This window comes from Tachysurus fulvidraco, chromosome 14 (genome assembly GCF_022655615.1).
Source record: "Tachysurus fulvidraco isolate hzauxx_2018 chromosome 14, HZAU_PFXX_2.0, whole genome shotgun sequence".
Lineage (NCBI taxonomy): Eukaryota > Metazoa > Chordata > Actinopteri > Siluriformes > Bagridae > Tachysurus > Tachysurus fulvidraco.
Window position 1 is genome coordinate 19,732,695 of NC_062531.1, and position 22,500 is coordinate 19,755,194.

General features: G+C 40.3%; 1 protein-coding gene across 1 annotated transcript in view; it reads right to left on the reverse strand.

Annotated features, from left to right (window-relative positions):
- The window catches only part of plxnd1 (plexin D1), a 91,121-nt gene that overhangs the window by 35,886 nt on the left and 32,735 nt on the right, over window positions 1-22,500 (reverse strand). Inside the window, exons 9-18 of the mRNA XM_027166884.2 lie at window positions 21,904-22,002; window positions 16,306-16,398; window positions 16,075-16,165; window positions 14,890-15,047; window positions 10,700-10,845; window positions 6,999-7,104; window positions 2,681-2,820; window positions 1,853-2,029; window positions 1,329-1,413; window positions 633-899 (exon numbers count right to left, since the gene is read on the reverse strand). Coding sequence (XP_027022685.2) covers window positions 633-899; window positions 1,329-1,413; window positions 1,853-2,029; window positions 2,681-2,820; window positions 6,999-7,104; window positions 10,700-10,845; window positions 14,890-15,047; window positions 16,075-16,165; window positions 16,306-16,398; window positions 21,904-22,002 — 1,362 coding nt within the window. The remainder of the gene's footprint in view (window positions 1-632; window positions 900-1,328; window positions 1,414-1,852; window positions 2,030-2,680; window positions 2,821-6,998; window positions 7,105-10,699; window positions 10,846-14,889; window positions 15,048-16,074; window positions 16,166-16,305; window positions 16,399-21,903; window positions 22,003-22,500) is intronic.

Consider the following 22,500-nt stretch of genomic DNA (forward strand, 5'->3'; position numbering starts at 1 on the left):
ATAATTAGCCAGGCTCTGTGGATCGTGTGTGTGTATGTGTGTGTGTGTGTGTGTGTGTGTGTGTGTGTGTGTGTGTGTGTGTGTGTGTGTGTGTGTGTGTGTGTGTGTGTGTGTGAGATAATACAATGTGCAAACAATTGTGGATAGATAACTTGAACTACATTACCATATGCGGTTTATTCTTCACACAAATATACTCACCGGCCACTTTATTAGGAACATTATTATTACATTAATATTATCATACTATTTATGAAATTATCCCATCAGCCAATCAGGTGGCAGCAGCTCAGTGCATAAGACCATGCAAATACAGGTCAAGAACTTTAGGATAACTTTCAGAATGTAGAAAGTATCTGAGCAATCAGACTGTTTCAAGCTAACAGGAAAGCTAAAGTAATTCTCACAATCACTCTTTGAATCCGTGTTGATCAGAAAGGTAAGCCAAAGCATGAGGTAGATTAATTACACCAGTAGAAGTCCACATAAGGCTCCAACTCAGACAGACACGAACCGGGATCTGAGACTACATTGTGCCCATGTTCATGAAATCTGGACATTTTGCTGAGTCGGTACATAGTGTAAAGAAGTATTCAGGGTGCTTATATGCATTTGGTCACACGTGCACTCACATTGATGATAAGTGTGAGAGGCTCCCCAGGATGATGCTTGATCAGTTTTTCTTTGTTGGCAGTGTAAAACTGAGGGTCTTCCACATATTCGAACAGGAAGTAACCAGCATTAGGCTCCTCATCTTCATCCAAGTCCAGCTCGGAGGAAGCGTGACCATTCCGTCTGTACAAAATCCCATTTAGGTAGAACTGAGCCATGGCCTGCTGCGATTGGCTGGCTGCCGGGGAGTGGCATAATATGAGATTGGGTGACGCAATGGTGCAAACCTGTCAATCAGAAAGCATGCTGGAGTCACATGGCGGTCCCTAAAGTTTCTTATGTTCCTATAACAGAATGCCTTGAGGTATTTTAGATCACAGCAATTTGCCAATGATTTGATTGCTTATGATTTTTATTAAATTGAAGTTATTGAGACAAAAATGTAGCTTGTCATGTTAACATAATCATCTGTCATTACGATGTCCCCGTGCCAGAAGACTCACAGTAACAATTAAAGCCTGTTACAAAGCACTGACACCTGAGACTGCTTCTAAAATACTGTTTCTTTTTAAAAATACAGCATTTTATTATCACTTTACAGCCTCTGCCATACAATTCCTGGTGAACCAGCACTCAGAAATGATAATGTAGTAGAATTTCACAAGTGCTGTGATTTAATTCTGTCTAACTTTAACACAAACAAATAAGGTACTTACTGATTGGCCGATTCCCACCACATGCATTTTAGCTGTCTGAACCAGATCAAAACTTTGACCATTCACAGAGATGATACGGCCACCACTGGAAAAAACACACACACACACACACACACACACACACACACACACACACACACACACACACACACACACACAGAACACAGACAGACAGACAGACAGACAGACAGACAGACAGACAGACAGACACACACACACACACACACACACACACACACACACACACACACACACACACACACACACACACACACACACACAGACAGACAGACATACACACACACACAAACACACACAGAACACAGACAGACAGACAGACAGACAGACAGACAGACAGACACACACACACACACACACACACACACACACAGACAGACACACACACACAGAACACAGACACACAGACAGACACACACACACACAAACACACACACAGACACATTAACAGATTGTTTTAACATGCCATGTGAGTGCGTGTGTGTGAAAGAGAGAGAGATTCTCACCTAAGGTAACTCTTATTAGGTTTTACAGTGCTGATGACAGGGTTCTTCTCATAGAAGAACACACCACTAAGCTGCCTCTCACACGGCCTCTCGTCGTATTCCACACACACCGTCACATTCTCTGCAAGGTCATGCCCAGCTGGCGGCATCACACACTCGATGATGTCATCAGACAGCCTGTGGAACAAAAGTGGGAATGCATGCAGGTATGATGATGATGATGATGATGATGATGATGATGGTGATGATGGTGTGAATATCATTATATAACAGCTGTCATTAGAAGGTAATGCTTTACAAGCATAACATTCGTCCAATGAGTCCAACGAGTCTCACATTCACCTTTCAATCAATCAAAGCTATCATACATACTGTAGCGTACATCAAGACTACCTGTGTTCATCAATTATAACAGGATTGCACAGCATAGTTTAATGTAATGTTGATGATTTATTTATAATAAACCAAATGTTTATTTACTCTATTGTTAGTCCTCAAAGTCCATGTCCAAGTCTTACTCTCATAAACCCAAATCTAAGACCTAAAGACATGACCGAATCCTCCCAGAATCATAAATTAATTTGCTAGTAAAACGCTAGTAAAAAGTAGCTAGTATCTGTAGATATCTCTGGAGATATTCTGGAAGCATTGATATTTGCACCCGTGACCAAAACAGTAGTGTTCTTTCATCAAATAAAGATGCATAAAAATATATTTTAGCTCAGTGTTTCAACACGATGTGACCGCATACTGTTTAAATATCACACACCAGGATATCTGCACTATTTTTTTTTACCTTTTCAAGAACACTAAGAACAACAGGCTCACCTGTCGATTTCACAGTCCTGGGTGGAGTTAACCTTTACTTTCACAGAAGACCCAGCTTTAAGTGATGCGCCTCGGATGGTGAGTCGGGTTCCTCCTGCGATCGGCCCGTGTATGGGCTTCAAATCGCTTAACCTGGGCATCTGAAGGATGTGAATACAAACACAACATAATTTCTTTTGTTACTTCCTCTGGTCCTAAAACACATCTTTAGACGCAACCAGATGTCGGGTAAAAAAACAACAACAACGTCTATTTGTATCTCTATTTACATTAGAACACATTGTCTATTCCTTCCATGTAAATGCATTTACATGAAGTTACATCATTACAGTCTGAAGAATACTTGAATCCAAGCCAAACATTCTGTTCACACCATTTGCTATCATTTTTAAGCTGTTGTGCCGCCATATGTTTCAAACAAGCACCAGTGTACGCTCCTGACAGTCTAGCTTCGGTACATAATAGTAACACTAAATACTAAATGAAAAATCCTGCACTAATCCAAGCTTTAACCTGACTACTAATGATGAGTTCATGCGCTAATCACGAACAAATGAAGAGCTAACCTTAACTTCAGCATGCGTGAATATGAATAACAACCACCTTAATGGCATGTTTGTACTGTACGTGTTTGTTAGGTAATGCATTAATTAACACGTTGGTGTAAAAGGAAATAAACTCATCAAACAAGAAACACACTCATCAAACAAGAAAGAATATGAATTAAACATTTATCATTTCAAATACTTTATAGTATGCACCTGCGTACACAGACATCACCCACAAGAGAGAAATGGCAGACATCTAAGACTGAAATACTTAAAAGAAAATAATCTGATATAACTCTGGTTTTAAATGTTAATGTTAATGTTGTTATTGTTCAGCTGCTCCCTGTTAGAGGTCGACACAGCGGACCATCTGATCCGTATATTAGATTTTGGCACAGGTTTTTACACCCATTGCCCTTCCTGACACAGCCCTCCCATTTTATCCGGGCTTGGGGCCGGCACTGAGAGTTAACCCCTTAGTGGCTGGGTTGATGCCCTGCCCTAGATCTGAGCCTGGGCCATGGTGGTGAGACTACAGGATCCTTATCCACTGGTTTTAAATGTTCATCATGTTTTAATTTCACTCCTATGGCTAAAGGAACAGAACCCTGTATCACATCACATGTACAAGTACTGCTCCAGCACTATTTGTGAAGAAAAATGAATGGAGAATGATGTAAATTGAGATGAAATAATTAGTGTTTATTATTAGTCCATCCTTCTCTATCCGATAAGGAGGATTAAGTGATGAAAGTAAACCCGTAGGTGTCATGCAGTCGGTTCTGTTCATGCAGCTTTACTGTATACGGCAAATGATATAAACAACTTAACATTATGAGTGTGTAATCATATATTTTTTTTTATAAATAGTGCTTGATTTCTTTTAAGCCCTACATGTTAATCCTACATTAACTAACACACTTGTACTCATGTACTCAAGACTCATGTCGAAGGTTAGCTCTGCATTAGTTCGTGATTAGTACGTGCCTTAAACGTTTACGCATCTCTCTTGGGCTAAAATGATGAAAATAATCCAACATTGTACTGTACACTACTGCAAATGGTGAATTATAGAAACAACCTGCAATGATGCAGGTTAAATTCCTATTTGTTTTTTACAGAGCAAGTTTGGTTTAGTTTACGCTTATAGGTTGATTAATACCTTTACTACCATACGTACTGATGGTAGTCGTTATTCATCTTCACAAATGTCATAGTAACTCTTCATTAGTTTGTGATTAGTACATGCCTTCACTCATCATCATCAGTTCAGTATTAATGCATGTATTAGAGCAGGATTATTCGTGTAGTGTTATTATAAAGTGTCACCGTTACTAAACTCTTCATGTCTTGAATTAAAAAGCTAATCTGACCGCTATCGTTGCTATAGTAACAATGTACTCAAGAATACATCAGAAATATACACACTTGTTTGATCAGGTTTGTGAACTATATACTGACTGTAGCCAATATGTTCATCAGGACAGTTTGTCAGCTTTGTACTGCATACTGTACATCAGTGAACTGAGACCATCATAAGACCACCGCTGAGCAGATATTATCAAGGTGGTGTTTCGCTGTCGGTGATACTGAGGTGTTTAATAAGTCCAGCAATGCTGCTACTACGACGGCGGTGTCACTGCTGTGCTGAGAATGATCCACCACCCAAATTATATCTGCTCAGCGGTGGTCCGGTGTTTGTGTGCGGTAATCACACCTACCCTACACATATGGTGGATAAAAAGTGCAAAACTGGAAAAAATCCTTTAATAAAATATGATAAACACATAGATTGGAGATTTTTAATTATTTAGAAATCTCAGAGTATGATGCTGCAGAGGCTCAACCACAAGAACGTGGGTGTGTGTGTGTGTGTGTGTGTTTGCATGTGCGTGTCTGAAGGCATCGCTTTAATCAAATAAAGAAAGGATAGATCTTGATCAGTCCTTCTGGTCTGGTCCGTCACTCAAAACCAATGTGGCGTGGAGAGCTCATGCCAAGGGTGCAGATGTGCAAATATAACACACACTCACACACACATACATATACACACACACACACACACACACACACACACACACACACACACACACACACACACACACAAAGACAAAGTGTCAAAGACTCATATATTCAACAAGCCCTAGGTCAGATACACAAATATGAGGGACACCCAAATAGACAAATGATGGCACTTCCTGTGAGAGGGAGTCTGTGTAGGGTCGAGAGAATCTGGGGCTCAAGTAGGGAACGTGTGGATTTTTGTCTTTTGTGTATTTGTGCGTGAATATAAAAGCACAGGTCAAACCTGGGATGTAAAAACAAACTGAATGTTTAAAACATCTGAAACAGAATGTGTGTGTGTGTGTGTGTGTGTGTGTGTGTGTGTGTGTGTGTGTGTGTGTGTGTGTGTGTGTGTGCGTGGTGGGTTGTTAGGGCAGATGTTTCCTGAGCTTGGTTAGAACATTGAACATTTAAGGAAGAAGGTTTGGAGGCTCACATCCTTTTTATGTCTCTCTCTCAGTCTTTCCCTTTCTCTCTCTCTCTCTCTCTCTCTCTCTCTCTCTCTCTCTCTCTCTCTCTCTCTCTCTCTCTCTCTCTCTCTCTCTCTCTCTCTCTCTCTCTCTCTCTCTCTCTCTCTTTCAGACTTTCTGACACCTAACTCACTTAATTATCTTTAAGTGAGCTAATCATGAGTTTACATTTGGTTATCACTTGTTTTGATATTAAACACACACACACACACACACACACACACACACACACACACACACACACACACACACACACACACACACACACACACACACACACACACACACACACACAATTCCTGCACCGCCAGCAAAGTCATGTGGGGAAACACAACATGACTCACTTTAGCCACCAGCCCACATTTGAAAAGTCAAAACGTTTCAATACAACGATGCCAGAGAAATTCCCTGTGACCAACACGTTCCAACTGAACTGATCTGAGATCAGAATGAAGTCCACCCACACTGCTCAGGATCAGAAGCACAGAACTACTCTGGAATCAGTGCTCTTGGTGCACTTAGGGAAATTCCACAGGTTATGTGGGAACTTTTTAATGTGCAGAGAAGAGGTTTGAGGTGGTTGTTTTCTCTGGCTTGGTTTAGCAAATGACAAAAGTGCTTAGAGAGCGAGATCTGTGGTGAAATTTGTGTGTCATTGCCTCCATCACACACATACACACACACACACACACACACACACACACACACACACAGGCACACACAGACACACACAGGCGCACACAGGCGCACAATGGTGAGAACTGATTTCTTTCGTTGGACGATGATTCCAACATGCCAGCATGCCTGAATATAATCAGCATCTGTTAGCATTCAACACACTGGAGCCTCTCACATACACAGTGCTAAACACATGCAGAGAGACAGACAGGTCTAGAGACAGAGTGAGAGAGACCGAATGAGTCTGCCAAGGCCTGAGACATGGTGGAGAGGAAGTGGAGAAGAACAACAAAGTGTGATGATGACATGGGCACCAGAGAGAAGGAGGTTGGGTGGAGAAAAAGATAGATAGATATATAGATAGACAGATGGATAAACAGACAGACAGACAGACAGACAGACAGACAGACAGACAGACTGATAGATAGATAGATAGATAGATAGATAGATAGATAGATAGATAGATAGATAGATAGATAGATAGATAGATAGATAGATAGATAGATAGATGCAGACAATAAATGTAGAAAGAAAGAGAAAAAGACAAAAAATACTTACCACATAAGAGAAGGCTTCCCTGGAATAACCTTTGGCAGTTTCACTCACTTTGACTTCCACCCTGTTTTTCACCTCATTTAATGAGGCTCCCGTCGTACATACCAACCTGAAACACAAAAAACATTCTTACCTAAGTTTAATATAAGTTTTAATCTTGCATAAAAGACTTCACAATACTAACAATGTATCCGAACAATTAGAGGATTGTTAGTATTGTGTGGATAACAGCTAACACTGAGCTACGAAGTGTCCTCCACACACCACCCCGTGGTCCTGCACTGAATCATCAAGACATTCATGCTGTGTATTTGGCTTCAAAGTGCTGCAACACTGGTATAAAGCTTCTGCTCTCTTCTCCCTGTGTGTTAGCGAGACCTTAATGCAGCTAAAGCCGTATGAAAAACCTTTAAACAACAGTAGCAACAGTCCTGACTAAGTGTGTTTGCAAAACGCTGGGTAGATACGAGTTAGTCAACAGACTGCTTCATCTTTATTTCCTCCCTGATGAGTCAGTCGGCTGTTGAGAAGATGTTGCGCTCTTTATGAACTGTTTGCCAACAGAAGATGATCTTTAGTGCTGGAAGGCTGGAAGCAGCTCTGGGGTGAGTCCTTTTATTTTTAGATGATGGCACCATGGAAAGTATGTACTTGCTTTTGAAAAGCAAGACAGGATGAATAGTAATCAAACTATAAAGCTAATGCTCTGGTTGCTGCGTGTCACTTACATCATGTGACCTGCATGACCTCTGACACTACGTATGCTCCCTAACGAGCAATGTGAAGACAGTGATGGTGGCCCAGTGGTCAGCATAGTTGCCTTGAACCTCCTCAAACCTACAGGCTTGGGGGTTCAATTCCTGCCTCTGCTATATACTGTATGTATGGAGTTTGCATGTTCTCCTGCTTTCCTCTGGATGCTCTGGTTTCCTCCAAAGATATGTTCTTGGCTGTGTGTATGTGATTGTGCCCTCCTGTGATATGTTGGTACCCCAACCAGGCTGTCCCTAACCTTATACCGCTAGTCCGCTGGGATAGACACAAAGCTTTCTGCTACCCTTGGTAGGATAAGTGCCACAGAAAATAGATAAATGGCTTCTTTCTTTGATAAATACCAAAGTATTGGTGTATGTTATGTCCTGCTTGAATATTTCTCAGCTTTGGTTTCTTGCCCCCCTATAGCCCCTGACTCACACTTCACAAATACCAACATGTTTAGTTAAAAAAAAACCTGATGAATTTACACAACAATATTTCTGGGAAAAGTTCGGTGTGTGCGTCTCTCTCTCTCTCTCTCTCTCTCTCTCTCTCTCTCTCTCTCTCTCTCTCTCTCTCTCTCTCTCTGTGTGTGACATGCATGTCGAGTGCTAAAAAAAACAATGTGATAAAAAAAAAAAAAGTTGATTGTGCCCTGAGTACTTACACACATGGGATAGTCAAAGAAGGAAGATGTGGCTATTTGTTTTAACACCCTGAAATTGAGACTAAATAAGATTTAATGACATTGCTCCCCAATGGCACTGAGAGCAAGCACAGTGTGTGTGGCTCTGTGTGTGTGTGTGTGTGTGTGTGTGTGTGTGTGTGTGTGTGTGTGTGTGTGTGTGTGTGTGTGTGTGTGTGTGTGTTTGTGTGTGCACAACATTTACACAGCTGCATGTAGGTGAATAGCAGTGTAATTTAGTAATCCACTCAAGTAGCATGACTATTGTTAGATGTACACACACACACACACACACACACACACACACACACACACACACACACACACACACACACACACACACACACACACACACACACACACACACAGTCACTTACTCAAGTGTGTGCTGCTGCCTTATTTGGTCAGGTGGCAAGTAGCAACTTTATGCTACTGACAGACATGAAAGGGCACCCTCACAAGAAACACACACACAGAGTTGTTTTTTTTCTTCAGCTCCCTCATCAAGGTGTATGTGTGTGTGAAAGAGAGAGAGAGAGAGAGAGAGCGAGAGAGAGAGAGAGAGAAAGAGAGAGAGAGTATTATTATTTATTTGTTTGAATTGGGAATGTCCACTGGGATCTTTGCTGTACAGAAACCTGCAGCTCATCATGCTGACTAAACTTCTCAGCGAGTCTGACTAGACTTCTTTGGTGACCTCATCAGTGGAGTGAAATCTGAACGTCTGAATGGATCGAGCCCTTGAGGCAAGCTGTCAGAGTTACGGGATGACAGACAGAGAGATTCGCGCTGCCTCATTTTGATTTTTTTTCGACGGTGGGTTTCCTTCATATAATTAGCAGAATTAGCTTAAATTCACTACACACACTTATTTTGTTCTTCTTTTGTCTCCTCTGTTCACTTTCAGTGTGTTTAAGTCCAGGTTTGAGCTTTTTTAATCATTCTGAACAACTCAAATCACTCATAATTTACATTAAATACAGTGTGATATGTGTGGTCTATAGCCAGCAGATGGAAATTGATCATTCGAATATCGATGATGTTAAAGTCAGTAGCAGTGGTTACACTACAAGTCTCCTGATCAGAAGGTCATTAGCTAAAATCCAGCTGGTTTCTGTCAGGCCCTGAACCCTCTCTTAACCCTTCCTGCTCAAGAGACTCTGATATAACAACCCGCAAGAAATCAGAGACAACTGACATTCAAGAGTGGCAGCTATTACACATGTGTAGCAAATTACAAATTAGCAGACTATGATTCATTAACAAAATGCTCTTGGGTCATCCATCAAAAAATAACGACTCTGATTATACATTTAAGATATAAATGTTGTAATCAAATGACGTAATCCAGACTATGCTGTTGCTACCAAAACACTGGCCATGAACAACATCCGCAAGACAATCCATCATTGCCGTGGCAATAATCTCCAACTTGCTGCAGCCCAATCTTTCATCACAAAGATAATTTACTCTTGAGCTCGGCTGCAGTTTGTGTGTTGTACATGATTAGGGTGAGGAAATTGTCCGGTGAGGAAAAAAGCCAGATGTAGTGCTTTACCAAAAAAAAAGGGCACGTGGCTCACTCTGGATAATAACCACAGCGACACATACACACTCGCGTATGAACACGCTAACGCATGGCCATCGCTTACTAACATCTGCTACATTTATTTCACAATGTATACATTTTCCTCTCCATCAGCAAGGTGGACTTGTCACCTGAGCAAACAAACTAGAACTTTCCACCTGCATGGATGTGTGTAAAGGTTTAGAGGTGATTAGACTAACAGTGATCCTGTTGCAGATTAGTAAATTACACTGCTATTCATCCCAGTGGCAGCTGTGTAAACTAAAACTAGTGCTTCAGAAGTGATCTCTGATAGGCTGGAGATACATAACAGATTTAACCTTTAATGGCTTATCAATTAGTGTAAACAAATGAGTCATTGTATGGCCTTAAGTCGGATATAACATTAGTCAGGACATTGTTAGCTTTCGGTGCGAAAAGTTTTTTTTCTTTTGTAAATGCTATAAAAGCATAAAATAGTGTCATACTGTGTATAGTTGTGTATTTGACATAAAATTGTTTTTGAATTGAATTATACAAATGCTAGCAAAAAAAAAGTCTTCTCGGACAAGATGTTCGTAATGTTTGCCACTTGATCTTTGTCCCCCTGCTTAACAGTTCTTGGTTCCAGACCAGATAAATCAATGTAATGTAGCTTTCAAGAAGCTAATGTAGCTTTTTTTTCTCTCGACTCACTCGACTGAGATGGTGTAGTGATTTTGCAGCAGCTGGCAGAACACGTTCCCGATGTAGACCTCCACGTCCTCCGCCCTGCGTCCAAGGTTCCTCCCCTGCACTGTGAGACGTGTTCCTCCACTCAGAGGGCCACTCTGTGGAGAAATCTGGTGAAAAAAACAAAAACTGGAAGTGAAGATTTGCGGTACTATTTAACATGAACAATATGAACAAGCTGAACCGGAGGAATGTTTTAACCCCATCCCACTCAACCGTTTCTGTAGGGTGTGTGTGAATGCTGCATCCATTCATGTCCTTCCTCTATTGAAGTTTATGACATCTTCAGCCAGTTTAAAAATCTATCGTTCTGTCTATCTGTCTATCCATCAAATCCATCCAACCAACCAACACTGGCCATCTACTCTATCTATCTATCTATCTATCTATCTATCTATCTATCTATCTATCTATCTATCTATCTATCTATCTATCTATCTATCTATCTATCTATCTATCTATCTATCTATCTATCTATCTATCTATCTGTCTGTCTGTCTGTCTGTCTGTCTGTCTGTCTGTCTGTCTGTCAATTACCTTCAGATTTCAAATTGAATAATGTTTTTAAACACATACTGGTTTCTTCTTATTCTTATATTATTATAGGATGTTTACCGTACAAGTCCCTATACATTGGCCGCTGCTACAGAAACGATAGCCTTTTGAAATCTGAACAAATTAACGTAAACCTCGTGAGACTTGTAACTCCTCTCTGACCTGCTGCCCTACAAATCACCACCTTCTGACCAATCAGAGTCGAGAATTCAGCATTGCTGTGAGATAAATCAGTGTCCTAATACACTTTTAATCGTCTCCTGATCCTTTTTTCAGATAGAGGAAGCAGTGGTCATGTGTTACGTAGGTGGTAGGTTTATAACGCAAATCTTAGACAACATGGAAGTGGCTCGGTTTCTGTCAGATGACGTTTGGAGACCGCAAAAAAAAAAAAAGGAAAAAGATTTGAGGAAATAGCTGATATTATTTTATACTAGTATTGGATTATTATCCTTTATTACTACAGTGTTGTAAATCTGAATAAAAGTTTTGGGTAAATATATAAGTTTTCATCTAACACCTTTATCATTGTTTTACAGTAGTTTGCACATGCAGTAGACAGAATTTGCTTTTAAAGTTAAATAAAAATATGAAGAAGAAAATAAAGAGACAAATAATAAAAAAGAGGAAAAAAGAGTGAGTGTTGGTGACATCATGCACTGGAGAAAGAAGGTTCTTTCTTTAACCTGTTTACATTCACAGCCCATTTACAGCCTCCTTTTTACTTTTTTCGTCCGTCCCTCGTCTCCTCATCCGTTCATTTGTTCACTCGGAGCTGATAGCCATCGCCTGAGCTGATCTCACCCCACAATCAGCTACCGTCAGGGCTCGCAACCCCATTGTGACTCTATTAGTGTGTTTACATGTGTCACTAAACAAGTCTATTTTTAAAAGCCCTACAGCAAGGGGAAAAAAGGGCTTTAATCGATTTCTAGTAGCTGGCGATTTTATGGAGGAAAACATATGCAGTGCTTGAAACACTCTGTGAAGAAAACTCCGGAAAGTTCTACAACTTTTTTTTCTAGCTCACAGTGCATGAAAGCAAAATTGTCATTGTGAGCCATGGATGACAAGGTGGAAAAAACCCACTGCAGCATTTTCATGCAAGGAAAGAAAAACACCTCAGCTACACACACACACACACACACACACACACACACACACACACACACGGAGGTCTGCTAACACTCCCAGGTTGGTAATTATCGCTGTGTGTCTAATGCGTCCCCAGAGCACTTCTTTCCAAATGCTATTCTTTTCATTTACACTCCCTACTGATGTGAAACTGAGCGGCAGAGAGAGAGATAGAGAGAGAGAGAGAGAGAGAGAGAGAGAGAGAAAGAGAGAGAGAGAGAGAGAGAGAGAGAGAGAGAGAGAGAGAGAGAGAGAGAGAGAGAGAGGGAGAGAGAGAGAGAGAGAGAGAGAGAGAGAGAGAGAGAGAGAGATAGAGGGAGAGAGAGAGAGAGAGAGAGAGAGAGAGAGGGAGAGAGAGAGGGAGAGAGAGAGAGAGAGAGGGAGAGAGAGAGGGAGAGAGAGATTTCAATATTTGCAAGTCAATTTGTAGAGCTTCTCCTTGTTCAATCAAGAACAGATTGATTTATTTAGCACTTGCATTTTTTCTTCACTGTGTTTCATCTTGTCATCCATTTCTTTTCTTTTTTCATTTTGCCAGTCTATCTGTCGATATTTTGAAGCTGAACGTGCGAAAGCTTTGATTCTGGTGCCAGAAACGTTTGGCCATGGTTCTCCAATCCAGCTCTGCACAAACACAAACCGACTCACCAGAAACTGACAATGCAAACAGGAAATAGGCTCTAAATCATCTCTCTCTCTCTCTCTCTCTCTCTCTCTCTCTCTCTCTCTCTCTTTGTCTTGTCTCACTCTGTCCCTATGACTCTATATTCTGTATGTCTCTCATAATGTATCAATGTCTTTATATATATGTAGGTGTCTCTTTCTCTCTCTCCTTCTGTCACTGACAGTTAACATGCCAAATGCTCTCTCTCTCTCTCTCTCTCTCTCTCTCTCTCTCTCCCCCCAACTCTATCTCTGCTTCTTTCTGTGACTCTTTCTATAGATTTCTCTCTCTCTCACTGATGAACAATCATACTGATTTCTCATTCTTAAAAAAAATCTTAAAGATACCAAAGGCTTCCTCACTTTTTCTTGTTCTCTCTCTCTCTCTCTCTCTCTCTCTCTCTCTCTCTCTCTCTCTCTCTCTCTCTCTCTCTCTCTCTCACACACACTCTCTCTCTCTCTCTCTCTCTCTCTCTCTCTCTCTCTCTCTCTCTCTCTCTCTCTCTCTCTCTCTCTGGCACATACACCTGTGAGTGTTTTGGGGTTTTAATGAATATTAATATTAAAGGTGATACAGTGGATGTGAGAAATGCTCTAAATTATGTGTGAGAGAGTTCAGATGCCAGTTGTTATTATATGAATCAAGTGTCAATCTACAAACACACACACACACACACACACACACACACACACACACACACACGCACACAGGTTTTCACTTTTCTAAAGCTACAACGATTTGGATTCGATTTGCTACAACTTAAATTTGGTTTCAGATGATAAGTTTCCTCTCTGTTTCTCACTCTTCCATCCTACACACACACACACATACACACACACACACAAACACTTGAAAACTTTGCAGTGTGTGTATTGTATTCAGATCGACCAGTAAGAAACCTGACGTCCATTCATGTTACAGATTGCTTACATGAAACTAATCTGACAAATTGATAACTCATGCCTAACGGAAACTGAGTAGGTGAAAGTGAGTTTTCCAAAGAAAGTTAAGGTGATCTACACAGGAGAACGTGTTCATGGCGATGCTTGCACTAGACGTGTTCTTTGTGCTGGAAACCTGAGTGTGATGTTTTAGTGTGAAAATGTAGTGCATGATTAAGGCTTCACATACAGAGTGTTAAAATAATAAAATGAAATCAGATATTCAAGTGGAGTTTAGTCTCAGAGTGGTGGCGTGTCTGTGCTCAGGGGTCTGTGCAGAGGTTCACTATGTGTAAATGAGTTTGTGAGCGTGTTAATTCGCTCTACCTGACATTTGTTTGCATTGGGTGAGAGAGAGTGTGTTTGTGTGTCTGTGTTTGTGTGTATGTGTGTGTGTGGGTGTGTGTGCACGCAAATGTGTTTAAGGGGACATTGTGTATTTTGTGGAATTTGTATATATGCCATTTGTGTGTGTATGTGTGCGTGGGTGTATGTGAGTGTGTGTGCGTGTGTTCAAGGGGACATTATAGACTTTTGTGGACTTTGTGTATTTGCCATTTTTCTGTGTGTGTTCAGACCTGTATGCAAAAATTCTGCTACATATATGAGTGGTCGTGTGTGTGTGATGTGACAATAAAGGTGACTTGACTTGACTTTTGTGTAGACGTGTACACCAAAATTCAGCTACTTGTATGAGCTGTGTGTGTGTGTGTGTGTGTGTGTGTGTGTGTGTGTGTGTGTGTGTGTGTGTGTGTGTGTGTGTGTGTGTGTGTGTGTGAGTGCGTTTGTGTGTGTGCACGCATGTGTTTGTGCGCGTGTGTTTGTGCGTGTGTGTGTGCCCTATAGGGGGCCTGGCTTACCTTGTGAATGGTGGGGTCAGGACACTGAGCTCCGATTGGCTGGCACTGGTCTCTAGGACGACAGCTGTTATCACACCAGGCGCACAGGTGACCCTGCTGTTCTCTCCCCCAACACTGAGAGCAGTCGCTGTCCCCCCCACTGCAGCTGTATACCTCCACTGAAAGTGGATTGGGGGGTTGAGGGGGACAAGGGGATATGAAGAGAGAGAAAGAGAGAGAGAGTTTTGGAAAGACAGATGGAAGGAGAGAGAGAAAGGTAGGGGGTTTCCCCCAAATTAGTCCATCTGTCCAATGACCTTGTTAGTGCAAAGTGCAAAGGAATCACTTTTCTTTCTTTCTTTCTTTCTTTCTTTCTTTCTTTCTTTCTTTCTTTCTTTCTTTCTTTCTTTCTTTCTTTCTTTCTTTCTTTCTTTCCTATATTCTAATTTCGGATACACTAAACACATTCAGGTGTAGAATTCATCCTTCTTTCTTTTTTTTCTCTTCTTTTGTTTTGTGTCCATCTGACACAACATGCATTTGTGTGTGTGTGTGTCGCCTTCACTGGGACTTGTGCTGGCTAAAAACCAAAGAGGAAATGAAAGGGAAGAAAGGTTGTGGAAGAGTGACAGTGGTCTGGGTCTCATATCCATGACTTTGAATTCATTAGCATCGAAAACGGCAGAATTAGAAGCGCGGGTGCTCTTTTGCTGCCATATACAAAGCTATTTGCATTTTCACACAAAACGTCCAAAAAAAAAAAAAGGCGGAAAAAAAATGACAAGAGCAATTTATCCTTTTCTTAGAGCAGACAAAGACAGAGAGCGAGGTGGAGAAGGGGTGAGAAAGTGCGTGACAAAGCACGAGAGAGAGACAGAGAGAGAGAGGTTGTGAAACACAAAGAAAAGTTAGAGAGATGGACTGAAATTCATGCACAAGCACCCAGATGTGTGTGTGTGTGTGTGTGTGTGTGTGTGTGTGTGTGTGTGTGTGTGTGTGTCTGTTGATGACTCATAAGCAAGTAGACAGCCTTGGGGTTTGTGTGTGAGTTTCACAATCTCAGCTCCCACACGCTGTTCAATGCTGTATTTATGTTGCACTCTTCTCTGTTTTGTGTGTTTTGTATGTGTGTGTGTGTGTGTGTGTGTGTGTGTGTGTGTGTGTGTGTGTGTGTGTGTGTGTGTGTGTGTGAGTGTGTGTAATTACCTGTAACCGACTTTGGATTGTCTATGTATTTATCTTGTCCTCTCCGACGCAGGTTGAGGCGGAAAGTCTCGCTGCTTCTTGTGGTGCTCAGCTACATCAGAATAAATTACAGGTACAAGAAAAACAAATAGAGTAAAAATCACTGGTTGAAGTGAGCTGATTGGCTTATGGTGTATGGCGTGTCAAATATGGTGATGCTGTGAGTGATGTGATTAGATTGGCTGCCCTTACTGTCACTCCTCTGCACTGCACCGCTGACTGTCCATCCAGCCAATGTGCCTCATAGACCTGACCATTCCCAAATTCACAGTTCAGATAAGTGTCCTACACACACACACACACACACACACACACACACACACACACACACACACACACACACACACACACACACACACACACACACTTTAATGTCTATGTTAACTAAATATGGATGGTATTGCTTAAACGGTGCTTTATATCAGAATCAACAGTGCTAGTGAATTCTCAAATCTGATTGGTCAGAAATTGTTGACAGCAGTTTTAGCTGCAAGACGAACAAGTTATCGTATCTATAGTAACAGCTCATTTATAGAAACTTGAACAGCAAGTTTATTATATAGATTTTAAAACATGTCTAAATGTTGTAAATAAATTTTTATGGAGTCTTCAGTGCTAGCTTTTTGTTTATGGATGGAGAGCTTTTACGATATTTATAAAACAATAACTTACATTTATTGCTGAATATGATAAAGACGAAGTTAACTGCTTATTGGGGAAAGACAAATAAATACAAAATTCTGTATATGACAGAAGTCTATTTAGCTATTATTATCATCTTATCGCAACAGTCATGCTTTTGTTACCAGTCCCTCTGTTATTGGTCTGAATTTTTGGTTGGTTAGTCAGTGTTCTATAAATACTGATGATACATGTGTTCTCACTGTAATGAAAGCACATCTTTATCCAAACCCCAGCGATGTCAGTCCAGGACACAATTCCTTAAAGCAGCAAATCTATTTGAGTACTGGACAAGACATAAAACAAGATGTTTACCAAATTATCCTTTTCTGCAACATCCTCTTTCCTGAACTACTGCTTTATTTTCCAAAAATTAAATGTCGCCATTATGGCTGATGAGGGGCAAAATGAGATGTTAACCTCAGAAAGTACAAAGCATTGTGGCAGAATTTCTCAATTTGATCAAGATAGCACAAGATATCTCAGTCATATCGCTGCTAACACCACTAACAACAACCAGTCCATTCATTCCTAATTTCCCAAGGCAACAAACAGAATTGCGACGTCTCTGTTTCTAATTGAATCCTTCTGTTGAATCCGGCTTGTCTATTAGCTCTTATATTGTGTCTCTTCAGCAACTTCAAAGCTTCTTTGACCATGAGGCAACTTGTATGTTTGCCAACCCTGCTGATAGTCGCGATCTTCGTATCTTCTCTTCCTGCCTACATTCCGGTTTATTCCGTTATTCGCTCTATTAAACGCTTCAGGCTTCCTCCATAGCTAATTCTGCGTGGATTCGAACATATACACGAACGTTAAGATCAAAAGCCTTGGTGAACAGCTTTCACCCGGGCATTTACATTCTGTCCTCTGAGACATGGGAAAATGTAATTCATTCCACTACAGGAATCCATCTGGAAACCATAAGCCTACTTATGAATTCAGCACAGGCCAAGACCTCCACAGAGAGACATGGAAGGGATTATGGATGCAGAAATACGTACTTATTGGGAGTTAGTCTCGAACGGTGGAGTCACGATGTGTTTTAAGATTGCTTTATTGGAATCATATTGTATGTATAGAGTCAGACACGTTTTTTAAAGAAGCTACATCTGTACCTGTGCTTTTAATAATATCTGTTCTGTTTCATAGAAGTGCATACTGTAGAGATACCAAAAATGTACTGTAAATTAAGCATTATACAGTGACAACAAACAAGCATATGGATATTTTTAAGATATTAAGCCATGACAGTTTTTAAATCCTTAATTCAGGGCAACATAGATATATATTATTAACTTCGTAAAGGCTGAGTTTCACCGCAAACGAAAACATGGCTGCCACGGATTCCAACTCCCAGCAGCCACGACGTTCATAGTATCCAGAACGTTTTTTAAGTAATGTGCACCTGTTTCCTGTTATGTATGTTTGTTTTTCACCTTTTATATAGCTCTTAGTTTCTGTTCCTCATTGTGAGGTATACGCTTACTGTAGTTCCTGTGATCTGTGACTAAACCGTTGTTTGTTATTCTGCGTTTTTACGTTTTTTTCCCTAACTTCTGATTCTGATTTGTTCTGGAATCCCTTTTGATCTTCGACTGATTTTTGTCTCATGTTTCGGATTTACACTGCCTCTTTACCTGTCCCAATACTTTTGCCTATCCCAGTGTTTCTGACCATTGTTATTAAATTAAACCTGCATTTGCATCCAACCCATAGAGTTTGCCTCATGGCACTGTGCATAACCATAATAAACTTTTTTATTACATTTTTTTTTATACATTATCCTACTACTTATACTTAAAATTCCAACATTAAACCGCTGAAGTTTAAAGCTATTTTACATTTTTAAGAAACTGTGATTTGTATCGTGGTTGGGTTAATCTTAAACAGCATCATGTGCTATTTCAGCATGCTCTTTGTTTTACATTTGTTTTCTTACATTTTTTGAGTCAACCTATTTGATGCTAATGCAATTCCTGTAGCTAACTCAACTTGGATGCAGGAAATCTACGAACACAAACTTTTAAGAAAATATTATTTTAAGAAAATTTTAGGTATAATAAAATTTTAAGGAAATATTTGGTGGTTTTCCTCAGACAGAGAGGGTAGAATCAGTCATTATTTTTTGTATATAAGTCTGGTCTGTTATAAGTTTGGCTTCAACAATGAAGGACAAACATGATGCTGTTTTCAGATTTGGCCAAAATATTAAACTTTACATATTTTAAGATATTAGGAAAAAGCAGAATTCTGCCAGATGATTCAGTCTTCATATGACTCACATTCTGATTTCTGTTCCTAAACTTCCCTAAAAGTTTCTGCCCCCTCACATTCTTCGGCGGATAATCTCACCTGGCTCCTGTAATCATACTCATCCCAGGACCCCCACTGACAGTGTAGTCCTCATTACACACTAGATACAACTTATCTGTATTCTTCTACACCTCACTGATTTCTAATCCCACTGACAAACTGCCATTTGGTGTCTGCTTTCTCTTAAGGTTTCTTCCTGATGCCTCATCTCATGGAGATTGGTTAACTCATTAGAGATCCAGATCTACATCTGGGTTCCTGTAGCACTACTTTATTCCAATATGTACAGCTAAAACCTCGATACAAATTAGATCTAAGCAAATGGAGCATATGCGGCTCAAAAATTACTGACTTGAAGGCACAATGTATAAAAATAAGAATTGTCACGTCCACATGTCCATGTTCACATTAGACGCTTAGAAGATGACAAAAACATAACAAAAATGGAAATAGTCAAATTATTAGGAAACTGCTCAGAAAATTAGGAACAGAGGTAAAACGATACTGCAGAACAATCCAGTACGGGTTTGAACAGTATCCACATAGGCTAGGCAAGCCAGAACAGGGAACATGCAAAGACAAAAACTGGTGATCAAAATATTGAAAAGCAGAAGGAACAGTTTTTATACCTCACAAATTGTGAAGAGAAACAAAGGTGCTTAGAAAGAATGCTAAATCAAACACTCTAATTAATCACAGGTGGAAACAATCAGAATGATGGTGACTTCACACGTGGGAATGCAGGTGTTTGGCGGGAGTCGGAGACCGTCATCGTAAGCTGTGTGCATCACGAGTGTGTGCATTATGAAAGAAGTGTGAAAGAAACCAGATGAGATCAGCAGAGTTCAAGTGGCATGTCTGGTCCAAACCCCCAAACAATGAGAATGCAGTAGCTCAGCTTAAGTAATCCTTAAGTGACATGGCATTTCTGGTTATGACGAAGCATTCCACTGGAAACCACATTCATGTTGCTTGCTTTACTCACCAAAGAGCGATTCCAATCCAAACTCAGAAATGTGTGTGAACCAGACTGCAGATATTAACATTAGGGTGAAGCGGTTTGACAAGGAAATTATATTCCAGGCTGTGGTTTTAGGTTGGATTTCCATGTATGTCTTAAATATCTGTGCTAGCTCTTAATGCTGTGTTTGACTCTAAGCAGTTGACCCTGGGTCAGCCGGAGCAAAGTGTTTATAATCTTCTTGACCCTGTAACTATATGTGTGTATGATTTTGCAGCACGTGGGCGTCCCAGAGCCATTTTTCTAAACAAGACGGCTCATTTATGAGAAGTAGTCCAGGTTTTATGAGCGTACTTAAAGCGAAGACATGCACAGAACTCATTGAAATTCATCATAGCAACGTCAGTGGTGTTTAAGTATAAAGTGAGGGTGACAGGCAGAAGAATTCGAGCATGCACAACTCTAAACGGAGCTCTCGTCTCAATTCACACATCATAAATTTTTCTGGAGGATGTGTCAGAATGTGACCTGATACCTAGGACTCACATATTCCGTGATTAAATTGCGCACTTGCACATTATCATCATCACCATCGCATTGTGTGTCTGATCACTCGGAAATGACTTTGGAAGCCGTGTGAGATTCAGTTCTGAGTGAGTGTAAAATCCATCTATAAAAATCTATACTTGGGTAAAGACCGAAATAAACCGATAGAATGTCATGCTGATAAGGAGCGAAAAACTTTATCATGAATTTTAATAATTGCTCTTAAAAACAGTTTGAGTTTTTATTATTAACCTGTTCATCTCTAGGCCTATTTCTGAAAGCAACATGCTCAAATTAAATGAGCATATCTTAAACACTATAATGTATATCTTAAGAATTCTGGTCAGAGTACATGAAGATGGAACACAGCAAAAAAAGAATAATAATAATTGGTGGTTAATTAAAAAGTGCTGTTTGTTTTCTGTAGTGGACGATTTTTCTGTCTGTTCATTTAGCCACTTGGTGTTTAGGTGGGAATGGTCTTTTTAGTCTTTGTAGCTTCTTCCCGTACTTCTGCTATCACTTCATATACAGTATACTTCATGTGTAAATACCTGGTTTTGTATCCTTGAGGACGGTGAAGCACGATACTGTATGTATCACTGGAAAGTGGAGTCAGAGTCACTACCTCAAAGGTGATTATTTTCCGAAAAGTGTTTCGTTCCATTCAAACCAGAGAAATTGGTCAAAAATAGCAGACAGCAGGACATTCATGAATCAAATGATTTTACAACGGGTATAAACAGTCATTGTCTCAGCTTTCTCTTTGTCTCTCTCTTAGAAAAAAAAAGCTTTGCGTTACAGGGAAGTCACATCTTCACTTCTGACTGTTATACACACCTTCCAATAATGCTTTTATAAACTTTACAATTATATTTTTAACCTGATTCTATGGTGTGTCTGCTCTACACTCCATACAGTCTCTGTGTGAGCTGTTACTATAGAAAAGATTGTATCCAAAATTAGAATGATTTTGTTAATTAATACAGAAAAGTAATCAACACCTTCTGACAATTTAGAATATATTTTATGGTATAAAAAATAGGTGCTAAGTATTTTGCGCCTCATGCTAGTTCTGTATGAATTCACAGTTTAAAGTACATGAAACCCAAATACACTGTAAACCTAAAGAATCATTTAAAGCTAACTTTAAAGGGGATTAAAGTCACATCCAGATTATCTAGGAAGAAAACCCAGAAAATTATTCTAGCTTTGCATTATACAAGGTTTTCCAGCATGTGAGGGAAAACAGCATGTCTAGTTTAAATGAACCCCAGGGACGCTACCTGCTCCACATTGCTGAGATGAAGTGTGATATCTTGACTCATCCCTGTGGGCCATGGGGGGAATTCCTCATACTTGATCCCGGGACAGTCCTCAGCATTCTGGGTAACAGGAAGACACGGGAACCAAGAGTTAGAGTTAAACAATAGACATCCTTGTTTCTTCTGCCATAAATACACCATCTTCCTGTTTGGCTGTGTGTGTTTAAGGGGGTGAGATTGGCCAAAAAGGAAAAAGTACAGATCATTGTAAAAACATCCTTATCCGAAGAATGGAACAAATAAAGCCCAGAATGAACAATGGAATCTGAGAAAAGAAAAGTGACATAAGATGTCTAGGAGACATCTGCCAGTTCTGCCTACACAGCGTCTGACCTGCTGGACGAGTCACTACACCCATCCTTTGAAATACTAAAACCACCATCCTTAGCTGGAGTGAGGAAATCTGGGCAACGGTGGTGGCAACAAAAATGCGAGCTTGTGTTTAAGGTGATGCTGTGGGCGCTAAGCACAACAGGCAACGTAGCTCTGGGCCTTCACACTCCTCCTCTCACTCTCTTCTTCTCTCCGTTCATTTTGTTTGTCTGAAACTGCTAATTG